The sequence below is a fragment of the Neolamprologus brichardi genome, chromosome 7 (assembly GCF_056152115.1).
Source record: "Neolamprologus brichardi isolate AB-2024 chromosome 7, ASM5615211v1, whole genome shotgun sequence".
Taxonomy (NCBI): Eukaryota; Metazoa; Chordata; class Actinopteri; order Cichliformes; family Cichlidae; genus Neolamprologus; species Neolamprologus brichardi.
Window position 1 is genome coordinate 12,089,722 of NC_142110.1, and position 19,730 is coordinate 12,109,451.

At 40.3% G+C, this 19,730-nt stretch overlaps 1 protein-coding gene across 1 annotated transcript; it reads left to right on the forward strand.

Annotated features, from left to right (window-relative positions):
* The first annotated feature begins 272 nt into the window (after window positions 1-272).
* lysmd4 (LysM, putative peptidoglycan-binding, domain containing 4) lies at window positions 273-6,914 on the forward strand. Its single transcript, XM_006789376.3, has 3 exons — window positions 273-326; window positions 4,173-4,447; window positions 4,538-6,914. Exons 2-3 carry the CDS (start codon window positions 4,187-4,189, stop codon window positions 5,018-5,020), a joined length of 744 nt encoding a protein of 247 aa, XP_006789439.1. The 5' UTR covers window positions 273-326; window positions 4,173-4,186; the 3' UTR covers window positions 5,021-6,914.
* Window positions 6,915-19,730: the final 12,816 nt, after the last annotated feature.

Genomic DNA, 19,730 nt, shown 5'->3' on the forward strand with positions numbered 1-19,730 from the left:
CCACTCGTCATACTCTGAGATCCTCCTCCTCCTCTGTTTGCGTGACCACTACAAACTTTAGAGTAACAAGCAAAAAGACTGAAAATTAAATAAAATAAAATTGAACTGACAACAAATTTTGAAACCCGATTAAAAAACCTTTAATAACTCTTTATAACACTTTGGTCTGTCATCTTTTAACCAATTTTAACCGATGTGTTTAGCCTGAAACATCGCGGGTGGCGCTATTGCATGCTCGTATAATACCAACACGTTTTAGAGTGCGACGAAGAAGAAAAGCCAACCAGACTGGTCTGGGAATTAGTGACCCATGCATTTTGGATAAGGTAATTGGAAAGAAACAATGTACTCTGGGCGTTTGAAGTCAGTAAAAGTGTTTTCCTTTGGTCTTTATTCTCCAACGAATGACCCTGTTGTACTTATAATAGAAGTAAACCGAGTCGCTTGCTTGGTTTTTGTCGCGATGCCGATAGTTTGTGAACCGAAACCGAACTCCTTGAGCTAACCTGCTAGCATTTGCTCATTTTAGCTCAAGTTACTGCTGCATTCAAGTGCGCACAGTAAGCTCCGTTCTTAGGAAATATGTTCTGTTAGTACTGTATATGGTAAGAGTTTTTGCCCTGGTGGGGGTTACAATTTCCATCACAAAGTGTATTTAAATTGCCCAAGTTAAGATGTCGAAAAGTTGGTAGATTAAATAAATGTTGCGTTTAATGTAATAGAAATTTTTCTGGCTGTACTTGAACCGGAAAAATGTTGTCTGCCGCCTAATGTAAAATATAATGTAATGTAAAAAAGTGTTTTACGTACTCGAAAAGGCGTTTCACACAATATAGCGGTTGTAACTCCTGTGTCTTTTTGGTTTATCATTCAGAGTTGATTATTTTTTATTTTGGATGCAGTAGTGTGTATCCCAAATAAATTTGCAACAATCAGGTGAACAATGTTCTCCTAATCTAAAATAAAGACACTGAAAAGGAAAACAAACTTAAAAATTTCAGCTTGTAAATGAAAACAAAAGAGCATGCCATAGTTTTAGTGTTTCTTAGGAACTGGATCATCAATCATTTACCCAGTGATAATTCTATCTTTTTATAAGCTTTTTGGTGCAGCACTCCACAGTCTCAGTTTCTCATATGACCCACAGGGAAGATTGCCCACCTCTCTTATGCCATAATAACTAGAGCCTAGTGGATAGGTTTTGCTTGTTAAGTAATGAGGTATTGTTTATGCTTCAGGTTCAGGAGTATACTGTATTTATTGAGGCTGCTGTCTTTAAGAACAGGCAGGTTGCAGTGCTTTGTGTCTTGTTTTATTTAGTAGAAACAAGCCCCCACCTCCCCCAAATAACCAGTGGTGATTTTTATTAGCACTATTCACATTCAGTACGTCTGTAAGTTTTTAAAACCTCATGATGCAACTGTAGCCCATGGACTTGCTAAGTCACTCTCGGCTAACTTAAGATCTTAATGTGGAGATTAAGCTCAGCATCAGTACATATTAACACACAACTCAATACTGTAGACTAACCTTGTGTTGTGGGTGGATCATCTCAGATACTGTCTTGGCTGAAGCTTGGTTCAATTTCGTTGACTTCTTACTGCTGTATGATTGCTTTGTAGATAGCAAAACTGTATATATATATATATATATATATATATATATAGTTCATTTTTTAGAACACCTCCAGTCAGAACATGGTTAATCATCTTTAAATAGAAACTAGTCAACCTTGTTAATTCTCTTTTAATTACCATCCAACGTTATTGTAAAACATGGTAGAAAAGCACATTGATCATTTTAGTGGAGCTGAAAGATTTTGGGCAGTTTATAACACTAGCATAACCCAACTGTGTCTACATTGCACATTTAATTATGAATGACAAAACATAAATTTGTACAGAATTTACTTAAACATAGAACATGTGTTCCATGTAACTTTATCTACTGTGGTCAAAAGGAGCTTGCAAAGAAAAGCGTCTGGACTTCTTTAAGTTACTTGAAGACGTTTCACCTCTCATCCGAGAGGCTTCTTCAGTTCTAAGGTCAAATGGTGGAGAGTCCCAGATATAACCCTAGTGGGAGTGTCCCCCCACAGAGGGACAAAAGGACCCCCTGATGATCCTCTAATCGCCTGAGCCAAGGTGTGGAACTGGGTGTGGGTCCCAATCAGCCAGAGTTTCGGGTGAGTTCATTGTGAAACCTGGCCCCACCTTATCATGTGAATTCCTGAGGTCAGATGGCCCAGGGTGTGAGTGGGCCTTAAGGCGTCTGGGAAGGGATCTCAAAACTGGATTATAGATGGCAGAGAGTTGGTGTCGTAAACCACCGCCTCTGTTCAAAGATGGTCGCTCACAGTGGACATAGATGGCTTCTTTCACTCCTCTTTCAAACCATCTGTCCTCTCTGTCCAAAATGTGAACATTGGCATCCTCGAAAGAGTGTCCTTTATCCTTAAGATGCAGATGGACAGCTGAATCTTGTCCTGTGGAGGTCGCTCTTCTGTGTTGTGCCATGCGCTTGTGAAGTGGCTGTTTGGTCTCTCCAATGTAGAGGTCTGGGCATTCCTCGCTGCACTGTACGGCATACACCACATTGTTAAGTCTGTGTTTTGGCGTTTTGTCTTTCGGGTGAACCAGTTTTTGTCTGAGTGTGTTGCTGGGTCTGAAGTACACCGGGATGTCATGCTTGGAGAAAACCCTCCTGAGTTTCTCTGATACACCGGCTACATAGGGGATGACAATGTTGTTGCGCCTGTCCTTCTTATCCTCCCTCGCTGGTGTCTGATCTTCTTTTCTGTGCCTCTTTGCTGACTTTAAAAACGCCCATTTAGGATAGCCGCACGTTTTGAGTGCTTCCTTTACATGTGTGTGTTCCTTCTTTTTCCCTTCAGGCTTAGAGGGAACATGTTCTGCCCGGTGGTGTAGGGTCCTAATTACTCCAAGTTTGTGTTCCAGAGGGTGATGGGAGTCAAACAGGAGGTACTGGTCCGTGTGTGTGGGCTTCCGGTAAACTTCGATGTTGAGGTTGCCATTCTCTTCAATGTGCACAGCGCAGTCCAGGAAAGGCAAACAGTCATCCTTCGCGTCTTCCCTGGTGAACTTGATGTTTTTATCCACAGCGTTGATGTGCGCAGTGAAGGATTCCACTTCTTGTGTCTTGATTTTGACCCAGGTGTCGTCTACATATCTGTACCAGTGGCTGGGTACTCTTCCTTTGAAAGAGCCAAGAGCCTTCCTTTCCACTTCCTCCATGTAAAGGTTGGCTACAATAGGTGACACGGGGGAGCCCATAGCACAGCCATGTTTTTGTCTGTAATAGCCTTCGTTGTATTTGAAATATGTAGTGGTGAGGCAGAGGTCTAACAGTGTGCAAATCTGATCGGGTGTGAAGTTGGTCCTGTCCTCCAAGGAGTTGTCTTCTTGTAGTCGTTTTCTGACAGTCTCCACTGCCTCCGTGGTGGGTATGCAAGTGAAGAGAGAGACTACATCAAAGGACACTATGGTTTCATCTGGATCCAGGGTAAGTTTCTGGACCTTGTCAGTGAAGTCGGTGGAGTTCTTGATGTGGTGTGGGGTGTTCCCCACGAGGGGAGCAAGGATGGTAGCAAGGTGTTTTGCAATGTTATAAGTGGCTGAGTTTATGCTACTGACTATGGGTCTGAGTGGGACAGCTTCCTTGTGGATTTTTGGAAGTCCGTAAATGCAGGGTATGGCATCCCCTGGGTAAAGGCGGTGATAAGTAAGGCGGTCAATGATTTTGTCCTTTTCCAAGTCTTGAAGGCAAGCTATAACTTTCTTTTTGTAGCTGCTTGTGGGGTCTCGCTTTAAGGCTTCGTAGGTATTGTTGTCACTGAGGAGAGTAGTGATCTTTGTATGGTAATCTGTAGTGTTTAGGACCACGGTGCATCTTCCCTTATCCGCTGGTAAAACAGTGATGTTGTGGTCTTTGCTCAGGGAAGCGACGGCCTTCTTTTCCTGTATTGTGAGGTTGGACGGTCTTCAAGTAACTTAAAGGTCTTCAAGTAACTTAAAGAAGTCCAGATGCTTTTCTTTGCAAGCTCCTTTTGACTACGATGACCTGGATGACTGAGAACCTTCACAGACATATTTATCTACTGTGCAAGTATGACTGTGCATGTGTAAATATTAGCTATGTGCTTACATTTACAGGTTGGTGTTTAATTATGTGGCGGGGGGAGAATGGTCCGCGGGCTTTCCAGGCCCCGGTGGATGTTCACGCCAGTGCAGATGGCCAGGTCTATATGTTCAGGAGGAAAACAAATGAATGTGCTGCATCTTCAGACGATGAGGAACTCGGTGTCATGGAGTTGAGACCACGGGCTTTCCAGGACCAGGAGGACAGACTGAAAAATGTCCAGCTGCTGGAGCGGGAAGTGTTAGCCGATGATAATCTCAACAAGCTTGCACTGCAATATGGCTGCAAGGTAAAAGCTTTTTCATAGCTGCAGACATTTTTGTAAAATTATTTTTCTTCATGTGCTTATATTGATGTACGTTTGTCGCTTTTTCAACAGGTAGCCGATATAAAGCGGGTGAACAACCTAATGCAGGAACAAGATCTATTTGCACTAAAATCCATCAAAATACCAGTTCAGCAACACAGCTTCTTAACTGAAACTTTCTCAAATCCGAGTGATCCTCAAGAAGAAATGCCCCATGCTTCTCAAACACCAGTGGAGCCTCAGAACAAAGCGAGAGCCCAGCCTCATATACAAGAGGCCACAGACTTTCTCATGGAGGTGGATAATGATATAAACAAACTAATTCAAACCACAACTGATCAAGATGAGGAATTTTTGGATAACTCGCAAAAACAACAGCATTTTGGGTTCAAAGGACAGCGTCGGACCAGTTATGGCGCTGACTGGGGAATCAACTGGTGGAACGCTGTAGTTGCCATGCTCCTGATAGGCATCGTGCTTCCATTATTTTACATAATTTATAAAACGAAAGGTGCTCTACAGCCAAACAACACATCAGTTGTGCCTCAAGGATAAGCCTCAGTACAATAAGGCATAAGGATCTTCACGAATCAGGATAGGAAGGCTTTGATCTATGGAAAACCTGAAACGTAATTAATACTATTCTCTTCATGGGCTTGGTAGTAGACCACGATCACAATGATGCAAAATCTTTCAACATTTTAACTCAGTGGAGCCTCTACCTTCAAGTGAAATGTCTGAATACTGTTCTAATTATTGTCACACTTTAGGACACCAACAGTTTGTAATTTTTTGTAAAATACACTTTCATGGAAAATCACTTTTACTGAAAAACAGTCAGCTGATGTCCCAGATCCTCAGGTGCTTCACTTAATTTGGAGCATTATTGCATGTGCATTGTGAAAATAATCACTCTACAGCCTGAACATCAATAGCAACCACACAGAGTATTTCTCTGGGAGAAAAATGTTTATCACAGTCTGCCTTTACACCACTGTATGAATGGATAAATGGTTTCAGCTCTGACATGTGAAATTAATGCTCAAGTGCCTTGTATTTTTTTGCTAATGTCCTGCTATGGGGCGACTTCTCTAGTCATGAAAGAAAATCATAATGGTAAAAAGATTATGAGAAAATTACTGCTCACATGCTCGAATGGACACTTTTCCCAAGAGTTTATGGTCACTAATTGCAAGTGTAAAACAATAATGAAAAAAGTATGATTTAGTTAACAGGTAGTGTCCTTGTTTAGTTTTTTTGAGAGAGACATTCTTGTGGCGTTCCATATGTGACCTGCCAACAGGGAACGTGACTCTGCAACAACACTCAACATGCTCGACGAGATTTTCTCTCGTCTCTTACTTTTACTTTACACCTCTTCTTTACTTTTGTAAGTGATCTGCTGAGCCTGAGCTCAGCATTATCTGAGTAGCTTCATCCAAATATGCTTTGGATTATCAGTTTGGCCATTCTCATATTGCTGTTCTAATGTGCCAAATCGGTGTTTTGGATAGTAGCCTGCAAACCAACAGATGACGACATGGCGATCGTGGCTCAAGAGTTGGGAGTTCGCCTTGTAATCGGAAGGTTGCCGGTTCGAGCCCCGGCTTGGACAGTCTCGTTCGTTGTGTCCTTGGGCAAGACAATTCACCCGTTGCCTACAGAGGGCCCGGTGGCGCCAGTGTTCGGCAGCCTCGGCTCTGTCAGTGCGCCCCAGGGTGGCTGTGGCTACAATGTAGCTTGCCATCACCAGTGTGTGAATAGGTGGATGACTGGATGTGTAAAGCGCTTTGGGGTCCTTAGGGACTAGTAAAAGCACTATACAAATACAGGCCATTTACCATTTAATAATGTAGAGTCCAAGACTGTCAGCATTAAGATTTTATCATATTAGTATCATATCAGAGTATAACATTTATTTTAAACAAGGTGTTATAACTATGTTATTACACATTTGGTTTAGCATCGTGTGTTTGTTCTCGTCTAATCTTTGTATCTGTGAATGTACCTCATGGCTTTTTAGTACACAGTGCCAAATATGAATTTGTTTACAGTAACAATGGAGTGCAATATACGTTGTGTTGGTGCTTCTTGTGAACTCTTGTGAACTTTAAAGATAATTAATTTTTAAACGTTCATTATTTTTAAAGAGTGCCTGAGTTCTCTGCCTGATTAAGTGCCTTAATGTCAAGTTTTTATTGTCTTTGCAGACGTCCACCAGGGAAGGCTAATGAATTTGCATGGCTTCTGCACATTTTAGTGGCTGGATATTTTAATTTAATGAACTCAACAAACGTGTTGAATATATTTGTTGGTGCATTTTTTTTAATTCAATGGAAAACTGACAGTTGTGCAAGACTCTGTATTTTGCATGTCCCAGTGTTTGAATACAAAGTTTTAAGTGTGTGATTGTCTATAAAGTATGCTCTTATGTGGTGGTGGTTTTTAATTCTTTTAATGCACTTGTCTTTGTATAATAAGATATATACACACACACACACAGCTGTACATAGAGACAGAAAACAAAATGATAACAGACCTTTCCCATAAAAAATGTGTTTTGATGTATTTAAATTTGATGTGTTTAAATTAAAAATGTATTTCTTTGCAGTACCACTGCATATCAAAAGATGGCAGCATGGGCAAGAATCAGAATACTTGATTAATCCCAGAGGATATTATGTGATCACAGCCAGTGACTGTACAGTCATTGGTCACAGCTGGTCTAAGTTAAAAAAATATATATAACAAAATATCTCTAATATAAATTTAAGGTGCTGCTCTTATCACCTCAAGGATCTATGAAAGATCGGTCAGCTGTTTGGTATGTTTTTAAATTTTGAAATTGTGCATATAATGGATTTTCAGCTTTTGGCAAATGTCTTTATCACAAACCAGGTTGGCAGGATAAATACCTCACATTGGCTACATACAGTACATTATAGTGAAGCTGAGCCTGCTAAGAGTTTGTTCAGTGTGGACTCGGTTACTCTTTGTATCCTCTAGAAATGTGACACTTTCGGTCTGTGAACAACTGCTGCTGTGTGACACTAATGGACATCAAAGTCAAAGCGATTTATTTATAAATCAACAAAGATTGCAAAAATAGATCAAACTGGCAAGCTGAAATTAAATTTAACTGAGCTCTATCACACAGCCAGCTGAATTTCAAAGCTCCAGAGTGTTATGTGTTCTCACTGCATACAGAAATGACAGCACGCAGTTAGATCAGCATAGCTAAAATTTATGAGAAATGTGATGCTTGCCCCATGGATGCTCATTGGAGCTGGGAGAATTTGCATTCAAGTGCTGTAGCAATTTAAAAGCTTAATAATCTACAGGGTTTTGTTTAAATGTAAGATTATATCTGTTAAACTAACTGGATACGCATGTTTAAATCCTCTACTGTCAATGGTAACCCTGAAGCCTACATGCGATGGGAAGAATAAGTTATCTTCGTGATTTCCAAAGCTCAATAACAGAAGTTGGGGTTGAGCTGTGTTGCTGCTGAGGCTGCCTTTTATTATTCCTGACCTGAGACCCACCCCCCACCCCCCACTCCCATCTCATAACGACAGCTCATGAACCCTGCTCTGATCTAGCTCCAGGCCACACAGCTCTGGCATCCTGCCACCTCCAGGCTCAGTCTTATCCTACTGCTGATGCATCTTTTTGATATCACTCTAGTTTATTAAGTAGTTTTTGTTTTGTTTTTTTGGCTTGGATATTTAAGGTAAAAAAAAAAAATAGAAAAACATACCAGGAAAAAACGTTAAAGCGAGTGGACTTCAGGTTTGTGAAGACCTTCTACCTTCCTCACAAACCTAAAGTTTAGTTGCCTTATTTTTTTCAAGCTCTTAAGTTTACCATAACCTGGATTATTGAGAACCTACACAGACATACCAGGAGTAAAGCAAAGACGTTGTGCATGGGTGTGCTTTGGAGGTGGTGTCCCAGAAAAGCTGGTTTGGAATCAAGCAGCAGGGCTTTCTTAGAGGTGGGGGTTGAAATGGAGGGTTTTTCCCCCCTCCTGAACAAAGCACAATCATCCAAACAGTCAGATAGGAGGGTAAATAGAGTGAGAGGATTCATGGCCAACCCGAAGCTCTGCAGCTTTAAGAAGTTTGCACACTTGAGCAGCTGGCAGCGGGCCACTTGGCCAACATAAACAGTCCTAATCCTTTTTCCAAGGAGCTTTCAGCACTCATCTCTCTGGCACATCGGGCACGGACTCACTCTCTCTCCGACATTCCTGTCTGTTTGGAGTTATGCGGAGACGTCACCAGGAGGCACTGTGGCACTAACAGTACATACTGTTGGGTTTATGCTGTTGATCATTATTCACTGCTAAGGTATGTGCCTTCCTTTGATTTTCCCATGAAGCGAAGCAGGTCTCAGTTTTCACTCTTTCTTAGCAGGAATGGAGGCCTGGTTTCAAAATGTAATGTGACTTGAAATGCAACAGAAGTAGGGGGCATGTTCACAGCATTGGTGTTGTCAGAAGTTAAATTGGCGAATTTTACATGGTCACCTTTTCCTTTAACGCCAAACTTTTTTTAAAAACGAGTTTCAGCTTTATTTGTGAGACTACATGTTTCTTTAAGCTTGGCGTGATTTCTAGGATCATCTTACGAAATACTCAAAGGTAGAAACTGAAAACCTGAAATCCACAGCGCAAATGTAAGAATAGTAGAGCAAATGAATATCTTTAAAAAGCACACACGCACATAGTGATTCTTATTTTAAACAAAATTCAGTCGAGATATTTTGTGCGCCCGTGTGGGGCTACAGTCTGTTTCTACAGGGCAGGGAGATCCCGGGTTTTGATTTCCTACGCTCCCAGGGGGATTTGGCAGACACAGGGTAATTTGTAGTGAAATTTCCAGCGCAGTTTGTTTTGCAGGTGGCTGAGAATGAAGGTAGGGCGTGGTGGGGAATGAGAGAAGCAATTTGCTGTCTGTGGCATGTGAATGTGTGTTTTGTTACACAGCAGTAGCCTAGGTTTTAGTTGTAGCCGGTACGTGCTATGGTTAGGCCTGGATTGATGGGAAGGAGGCAGTATTCACAAGTCACAGAGAAACCATGAAAAGTGAGTAAACACTGTACACGAAGTAGATTATTGCATATGCATATATGTAACACTTTATTTGACATCGTTTGAAATTAATCAAGACATCTTTTGACAAGACAATCCATTCAACTGAAAGAGATTACTTTTCACCCCTTTGTGTACCCACATGAAAAGGCACTATCAGTTTGACACAGGAGTCAAAAAGCACTGCGAAAGAGGTCACATGACAAAGCAACATGAGTATGGATTTGAAAGGTCCTGCCAGAAGACGTTTCAGCCTTGCAGACTTTGGAGTGGATTCAATTAAAAAGTCGTCACTTTGAATCTCCAGCCAGAATTTCAGAGTTTAAATCCGCTCCAGATGTTCTAGCGCCACTTGAAGAACACACAAGGTGTCAGAGAATAAGCTCAGAATGAAATGTGTTTTAACCCACATATCTTTTGTCTTGCATCAAGACTATCATAACTAATTCACCAAGAAAAAAAAAGAGAGACAAAATGTGCTTCTCCAAGAATACAACCTTTTTAAAAAAATGAATGGAAATGCATAGTATATTGCGTGCATGCTGTATGTTATCCCTGGACTGACAACACAGCTGGATGGAGAATGTGATGTTCTGTCAGTTATGTTCTTGCAGGCGTGGCTGTTTTTCTTTCTCTGTTGCAGTGGAGGAACCAATTGTGCAGCACCTGTTTTAAATTCCACCCAGTGCTTGAAAGGTCTTCGCTTGACGGATTGTTGTAGTCAGACTACACAGATGGATTATATGAAGAGGGCAAAGTTACATAGTCTTTCATTAAAGTTGTCTGTTGAGTCTTTGTGACACCTAGAATAGTCTCGAAGCTCCAGTGCTGTATCTGGTGTCCGCACTTTGATTGTTCACACTAGTGAGCTTTCCCTACTCCACTTTTCACATGTTGTCAGCGCCTGAGGTATACATACTGCACAATACCATAGCAGTATCAATATACTGTACTACTGCTTACTATTGCTTAAAGCAATTCTTTGTTTGCATGTCATATAATGCACCTCAGTGTTGCTAGTTGTTTACAGTCTGTTTACGGGGGGCTCCACCTTTCATTCTTTATGTTTAAAAATCTTGAATTCAACAACACACTTTTTATGTTATTTTTAGAAATGCTGTTACCTAATTTGGAATGCCCATACAGATCTATTGGGATTCAATGCAACAGCAAAAAACATGGCTTTAATGTAAAAAAAAAAACTACAGTATCAAGTAAGCCAATATCAAATGAAAAGAAAAATATAGTGTGTACCTGTGGTTAGCATTCAATGCTAAAGATTAACAAGATACTGAAATCCAAAATGCTCCCAGCGCATTAATGGGTGTGTGAGGCCTTCTACTAACATATGTGTGCTGTTACCATTGGGTTCAGAACTAAGGTACTGTATCTACACGATTCTTTAAGTTTTAAAAAGCAACCAGTGATACACAAAATTTAAATTTATTTAACTTCAATTAAAGTAAGTAAGTAAAAAATAAATAAATAAATAAAATCTGGTAACATATTAGCTTCTGCTAGTTTCTGGATGTTGTGAAAAAAGTAAATTCTTAGTAATTGTATTTTGCTTTACATTTTTCAGTAGATTAATACAAAGACATATGGTCACAGGTTGGGTATGGTTGGGCAGGTTGATAATATTTATAGATTCCATATACCTCTACGTACAAAGGCCTGTCATAAAGACAAGTCTATCTTCTGGTTTTTGCCTTTTTCTAAATTGCACATTTTCAGTCATTCTGCTTGTTTCCGCTCGTCCTTTGTATTTTGTTTTGGGTTTTTTTTTTGCTATATATTATCTATTGTTGCAATGCTCAAAATAGAACTACACTAACCTATATAAAATAGCATGAACACATAATAGGAATAGGAAACCTACAAAAAACATACATTCTCTCAAATTTTTTTTACTGTCTAAATAAATGTATTGAGTAACGCGTTCCAGGAAGCATCATACCACTTGTAGTAGTGAGATGATACAAATACCTCAAACAGTATTTTTAGACATCCTCCTGAGAATCCTGTGCTCTAAGGAGTTTTCTCCCTTGTTGAGCTGTGGGGGAGCTGCAGAGCCATGACGACTCGACCCCCTAAATTTCACTCATCATCGCACTCTTTTGCTACTCTTGTGGTAAGTTATTAATTTACTTGTGGAGCTTATTTTTCACATTTAATCCATTTTATTATTCAATTGGTAGAAATTTAATGTTTCTTGTTATGGAAAGATGTTTCGTTTTACTGATGATCATTATATTCATGGTCATTGCGGTTTGAGAATTTGATTTTTACAGACCAACAGATGTTTTTGCAAATATCTTTAAACTATTTTTTTAATTCCTTTTTTATTTGGTGTCACTGGGGTCATCTACATCATCAGATCAAATGTTCACTTCTTTGTGTCCTTGTTATCTGCAAAGGACAAAGGAAAATGCTGGCAGGTAGAAAGAATCCACTGAGACAGGCATGGATGAAGGGAGGATAATTGGTTGGACATGCTGTTCTAAATCACTGTATCCAAGTCAAGCGAACACCTGCTAGGCCTAAAGAAGCACAACAAGGCAATAAACAGGAGGTTCAAAATGAGCTCTGTTAGCACATTACACCTGATAAAATTAAACTCTTATCTGAAACTCCCCTCTGAACCCATGTCCTCTAATTACAGCCTCAGCTCCAGAAGCTTTTAGTAAATACAGGGGAAACAGTTTGGTAGAAGCCGTGAAACCAGAAATTAGGTGGGCGCCTTCATACACACCTTCAGTGACACTAGTACACAATGCGCAGAGATATCCACTTTTTTCTTACAGCTTTATTTTAAACCATCTTTGAAACTCTGCTCTAAAAAGGTTTTGCAAACACACACAAAAAAATAATAATTTGAATAAAGACACAAAGCACAACACGCACTGACAGCAAAAATAAAAACACTGCAGGGCAAAGCAGGTTGGAATGATATGTGAAGCAAACACAAGTGCACACAGGTTTAGAACATTTTGGGTTCTGCTCATCAGACACTATATCACTGCATCCATGCAATTAGAGTTTTACTTTTCTTCAAAATAGTCTACTGTGGCAAAATCGATGCATTTGAGGCAAAAGCAAACAGAAGAAATGAGGTTAGATCTTCATTCTTTGTGGGTCAGGCCTTAAAACACATCTCATGTGATGTTGTCTTTAACAACACAGTGTGCTAAGGATTCCCTGGAGTGCATTTAGTTTGGCACGTTTGGTAAATGCATTGTGTTGACGGGGAACTACAACAGGGAAAGTCTCTGTATTTTGAATGAAGATATGGAAAGATTTTCATTTTATGTGGATGGAGAATATATTTCCATCTTTTATTCCATTCTGCCTTCTGCATACCAAATTAAACACCTAAGACTCACTGGCTTTCAATCTGCTGACTAAAGAGACAATTACACTGTTCTTTTTTTTTATGCCTTTAAGACATTTTCAAGGCCTTAATGCAAAATCCAGCCTCTTGATCTTAGCTGCAGAGATGTATGTAAAACAGCTGTGTCAGACCAGGTGCAGTTCGTTCATTTTTCCAGTCACAATTTGTGCACAATTTATACCACAATTCCTGGCGGATAATTCTTAGCTCCTCTCTGCCAGATGAATACTGTTAAAAGTACATGGTTTTTAAACTGGAACAGGAATGCCCCCGCACACTGGTAGGGGATTCCTGTTGTTAGTAGTCTCTGTGGTTTTATTCCATTCAAGGACTTTGGGGATTTTTGTGAAATAAAAGGGAGGATAATGCAAGTATGTAGACTGTAGTGAGTGTTAATGATATGAAAATCCTCCTCTGTCCTTCTCATTCAAGTCACATCACACCGAGTGTATTGTTAACAACAACTGGAACAATCTCGTGGACATATTGTGAAAACACACAATAACAGTAATTATGCCAGGAGACAAAAAGCACCCCAGCTGTGAGCCCAATACAGCAATTTATGTGGAAGATGACATGGGTAATGAAAACCACTTGCTTCTGGACTCCATAAATTCTCTCAGGACTCGGAGATTCCAGGGCTCAAAAGTCTACTCATCCCTCTGAAGTGCTTGAAAAACACATTGCACGTCACGCTGACAGATGCCGAATTTCCTGCCTTTCGCATGTGTTCCCATGCAGATGTTCCTGGAGGTGTCCTTCAAAGGAAAAGTTATTTGCTTGCTGTTTCTCACATGTCCACGCAAAGGTTGGTGTTTGCAAGTCATTTCTATCATTTCCTCATAGAATAACGCCGAAGATAAGTGCTAACAAATGTACCTATTTAATATAAATATTGATAACAGTTATATGGTAATTATTCTATTATTTGTTACACCAGTGTTTGACATTACACTTCTAGGCTACATCTTATCCTTGACTGTCAAGCAGAGCATTTCTGAATGTTAAGGTCAAACAAAGCTAAAGAAAGGAAGACAGTGTACTTGAACAACAGTGAGGATGGGCACAGGGAACAAGCATCTATCTTTCATCACAGAACTCACAAAGCTGCCATACAAGCGGGAATACTTGTCAGACCTTTCCCTTTGGCAGGCAGTCCCCGATCCAAGGCCAGATAGAGACGGACCCTTTATAACTCGAGACTGAATTGTAACCTTGAATATAATTTGCCATTGGGGAGACAGACAAAAGCTGGCTGTGGAAAGACCTTTTTAGTTCAAAACAAGGCTAATGACTGCAAGCAACCTTGATCGGCTATTTATATTTTGACGTTTTATAGATACAAATATGCAGGCTCGGAAAATTAAAATTGATCCATGTGTTTGTGTGCACAGTCAGCTTGATTACTCATTAGTTCTCCAGACACAAGCAGATCTTTCAGCAGATTACAGGCGGCGCATAAATTCAGGGTTATGGCTGCAATTTTTTTATGTTCTACTGCATGAGAGATGGAAAATTAAGACTTGTGTAATAACAGGAAAAAAACTCCAGCAAGGGATGTGCAGTCCAATTGCTAATCTAATTATAGCTGCTCACATCTAAACGAAGACTTTCTTGTAGGCAGATCTCCTTCAAGTGCTATCAATAGAAACGTACTTACCTGCACTGATCAAGGTATTAGCTGCTCTCATACTTGAAATGGAGAAAAATGCAGCAGGATTGTTCATTGTGCTTTAGCTAACAGCTCAGTTAGAAATAGACATGAACACAGTAGTATGCTGGCAGTGTAAGTAAAAGTAAGTTCAACGTACAAAGAAGATTATTTATTTTTTTAATGTACTTTTTAAGCCATAAGGTGGTAAAATCCTGCACCAGACATTACAACCCACCAAAAGGAAACGGAGAGTACTTTGCCAACAACAAAGGCAATATATTTCGTAAACTGTTTACTTGGGGTACTATAATGTTGAGTCAGAGGCTGTTTGATGTCAGGATTTATCCTTTGAGGACCACAAACATTTCACTGACAACCAATCAATTTTTTTTTATTTCATTTTGTATTTTTTTTCTTTTTTTTTTTGCTGACCAGCTGGCTGCAATTACCCTGGGGCTAAGCCGACAGCATTGCTAAAAATACGCCCCATCCCCTTTAAAGAAAAATCTTTAGGCCAAATAATTGCCAGTCTCAAAGCTGGAAACTCTAATCAGTGAGCCAGGAGAATTGGAATGAATTATCTGACTAAGCTACAAAAATATTCATAAGAAGGTCACTTATGTTCAGCTTGTGAACGGTTTCTGGATCAAGTTGTTGTAGGATTTTAAAGTCCTTTTTTTTGTAATTAATGCTGCAAAAGCACCATATCTCATAAAGCACCTTCCTCAATTTTCCTCAGTCCCAATGAAGCCTATCACAGAGATACTTGTGCATCAGCAAATGCCCTTGAAGCAGAGCTAATCAGCTCTTTTCAACTGTAGGCATAGATGCTCTTGCTTTAGTAGTACGAAGATAGCAATCAGGATTAGTGGAATATGCCCCTTGAGAAATGTAAGCACTCTCTTCTGCCTGCGTCTCTCAGCTCTGTGATAAATCCCAGGCCTGCACTTGTGTACAGAAAAAGATCACAGAGCTGCAGCGAGCCTCAGACTTGCTGTGGTCTGTCTTAACACTGCAGATGCTGCTAAATATTCAAGTAGATTCAAGCATGCACAAACTTTTGGGGGCAAATTAAAGTTAATAAAAAGCAGATGCACAAAGTTGCAAAAACATTTTACACATTTCTTTACACTTTCCACATGATTTAAAGTTCTGGAAAATCAAAAAAGCCAATAATGAACAGAAATAGCCTTTGTTTGGAGAGGACAACTTATACTGCACTAGTGTCTCATAAATAGGATATGATTGCTGGAAAGAGACATTGCTGCTGAGTTTTTCATTGATTAAATTTAACATGCTGCCACATTGAGTGTCACAAGGGGAGTGCATTTTATATATGCCATCCATCCTTCCATCCACTTATTCGATTCAGGGCCACAGGGGGATGGAGCCCATCAGCTGTCATAGAGCAAGAGGCGGGATGCACCCAGGACAGGTCTTCAATCTATCACAGGGCCAACACAGAGCAGCAGACAGCCAATCACGGTCACATTCACACCTGTGGGCGATTTTGAAACACCAATTAACCTCACCTCATGCGTTTCTATGGACTGTGGGAGGAAGCTTGAGTAACTGAAGAAAACTCACACAAGCAACATACAAACTCCAGACTCCCAGCTGGCCAGTAGATTTGAACCCACCACCTTTTTACTCTTGCTAGGTGCAAACCACTGTGCTTATATATATATATATATATATATATATATATATATATATATATATATATATATATATATATATATATATATATATATATGGGGTGCAACGATACACAAAATTCACGGTTCAGTTCGATACTTTGGTGTCACGGTTCGATATTTTTTTTATACAAAAAAAATGTTCATGCCTTTTTAATTTGTTATTTATTAAATTTTCACGGCACATTCTGCATCACATCTCTGTGCGTTCATCATTTGTTTGAAGCCAGCTCACCTCCTGCAACCACTTTTCCGAGAATACGCGCTTCTTTTGTGGTTCGGACTCCTTCGGACATTTCTTTGGAGGTGGAGGAACACCAAAGTAATTGCTTAAAGGAGCTTCTTCGACATCTAAACAAATGTCTGTCCTCCTCCTGAAAATCTTATGTACGCAAACAAGCGTTGCAACTTCTTATCTTGTGCGCGTTTTTTATTTTGACAGTGAATGCGCACCTGCGGACCACTTATATGCAGCCCTGGTTATTTAGCTCGTCATATTGCAGCCACAGAAATTCTTTTGTCCATGAAACCATAAAGCTGCACTTTCTTTTTGCCTTATAGTCTGATTTGTCATAACTTTTCCGTTTTGTGGTAAGCTTTTCTTTGGCTGTCACTTCTTCACCCTGACCTGTCTTATTTGGCTCAGCAGAACTAAAATATATATCCTGCTGCTTTTACACACGCACTCACATAACGCTCAGCGATTCTCTGCGCGATCAACCTCTCACATGTTTAAGCTTGCTGCTGGAGATTTCACTTGTCATGTTTGCATAGTAAGCTAACGATTGATAAGACGATGTCAGAGGAATTGGTGCACAAATTATCATCACTCACCAATCAGTACTGTCGCTCTCTATACACAGTTCGCGCGATTGCAAAGTGAAAGCAAAAAACAAGCGCAAATTCAAACGCAATTTCAATATGTCACATATTGACAGTGGCTCACCGATGCCAATGACATAATTACCCAGCTACATTTCCGAAAGAATGCAAAAGCATTGACATATATTTTTCCTTCCTAAGATAGGCCAACGGGCAGGGCAGAGATAGATTTTGGTAGCCCGACTGGAAAAATCTGGAAAAGATTTTGCGAGCCCTGTATCTGATTGAGAAATCACTCATCTTTGGAAAAGAGTTTATTACAGAGAAATGTCTCTTTCCAAAATAAAAGCTATACTATATGCTTCTTCTGAGCTATATTCTCAGCAGCATATTAAACATATCAGGTCCCCATAAGGAGAATCATGTGCTAACGTCTGTCTAAATGACTCGGGTAAAGTTTGTAGCATGTGTGCTTGTTGTTTTTGTCTGTTTCCACTTGTCTTTGCACTAGGATGATGTCGGAGTAAATGTGCAGTCATATTCGTTGTGTTCCCACTAGTGCTGTCAGCCTTAATCGGAAATGACGTTAACGCCACAACACGGCAAATCTCCGTTAACGAGCTACTGCGGATCGCCCCGTGCGTGGGGCTGGACGGCCAACACGTTAACGAGCTAACTGCGCTAACACACTAGTTCCCACCCATGTAATTGAGCATTGCTGGCACATCCAACATACTGTTTTACTTTAGTCCATGACGCGCTTACCTTCAGGGTCATACGTCACATGAAAACCAAAATAGTTCCAAACCCTGAATGAGGGTAGGGGAGGTTCAATTTGCCATGTTGCAAGGAGAGCTTAACTTCTGTCTCGCTAGCTTGCCCTGCGCTCAGTGAATCTGCGTTCGACTACTACTAAAAATTTTGTATTGTTCGATACATATGCGTACCGAACCGAAAGCACTGTATCGAACGGTTCAATATCGATACGGGTATCGTTGCACCCCTAATATATATATATATATATATATATATTAGGGGTGCAACGATACAACAAAATTCACGGTTCGGTTCGGTTCGATACTTTGGTGTCACGGTTCGATATTTTTTCGATACAAAAAAAATGTTCATGCCTTTTTAGTAATTTGTCATTTATTAAATTTTCACGGCACATTCTGCACCACATCTCTGTGCGTTCATCATTTGTTTGAAGCCAGCTCACCTCCTGCAACCACTTTTCCGAGAATACGCGCTTCTTTTGTGGTTCGGACTCTTTCTGACATTTCTTTGGAGGTGGAGGAACATCACAGTAATTGCTTAAAGGAGCTTCTTCGACATCTTTAAGAGTTCTAAACAAATGTCTGTCCTCCTCCTTAAAATCTTATGTACGCAAACACGCGTTGCAACTTCTTATCTTGTGCGGGTTTTTATTTTGACAGCGAATGCGCACCTGCGGACCACTTATGTGCAGCCCTGGTTATTTAGCTCGTCATATTGCAGCCACAGAAATTCTTTTGTCCATGAAACCATAAAGCTGCACTTTCTTTTTGCCTTATAGCCTGATTTGTCATAACTTTTCCGTTTTGTGGTAAGCTTTTCTTTGGCTGTCCCTTCTTCACCCTGACCTGTCTTATTTGGCTCAGCAGAACTAAAATATATATCCTGTTGCTTTTACACACGCACTCACATAACGCTCAGTGATTCTCTGCGCGATCAACCTCTCACATGTTTAAGCTGCAGGAGATTTCACTTGTCATGTTTGCATAGTAAGCTAACGATTGATAAGACGATGTCAGAGGAATTGGTGCGCAAATTATCATCACTCACCAATCAGTACTGTCGCTTTCTATACACAGTTCACGCGATTGCAAAGTGAAAGCAAAAAACAAGCGCAAATTCAAACGCGATTTCAGTATGTCACATATTGACAGTGGCCGATGCCAATGACATAATTACCCAGCTACATTTCCGAAAGAATGCAAAAGCATTGACATATATTTTTCCTTCCTACGATAGGCCGACGGGCAGGGCAGAGATAGATTTTGGTAGCCCGACTGGAAAAAAGCCCCAGGACGTCGGGCTAGCGATTTTGCGAGCCCTGTATCTGATTGAGGAATCACTCATCTTTGGAAAAGAGAGTTTATTATGGAGAAATGTCTCTTTCCAAAATAAAAGCTATACTATACGCTTCTTCTGGGCTATATTCTCAGCAGCATATTAAACATATCAGGTCCCCATAAGGAGAATCATGTGCTAACGGCTGTCTAAATGACTCGGGTAAAGTTTGTAGCATGCGTGCTTGTTTTTGTCTGCTTCCACTTGTCTTTGCACTAGGATGATGTCGGAGTAAATGTGCAGTCATATTGGTTGTGTTCCCACTAGTGCTGTCAGCGTTAATCTGAAATGACGTTAAGGTCACAACACGGCAAATCTCCGTTAACGAGCTACCGCGGATCGCCTCATGAGTGGGGCTGGAAGACGTCAACACATTAACGAGCTAACTGCGCTAACACACTAGTTCCCACCAATTGAGCATTGCTGGCACATCCAACATACTGTTTTACTTTTGTCCATGATGCGCTTACCTTCAGGGTCATACGTCACATGAA

Bases quoted from the DNA above. Each gene is read 5' to 3' on its own strand.
- lysmd4 (XM_006789376.3), top strand. From the start codon at position 4,187: ATGTGGCGGGGGGAGAATGGTCCGCGGGCTTTCCAGGCCCCGGTGGAT. The intron at 4,448-4,537 runs GTAAAAGCTTTT...CTTTTTCAACAG, and splicing joins CACTGCAATATGGCTGCAAG to GTAGCCGATATAAAGCGGGT.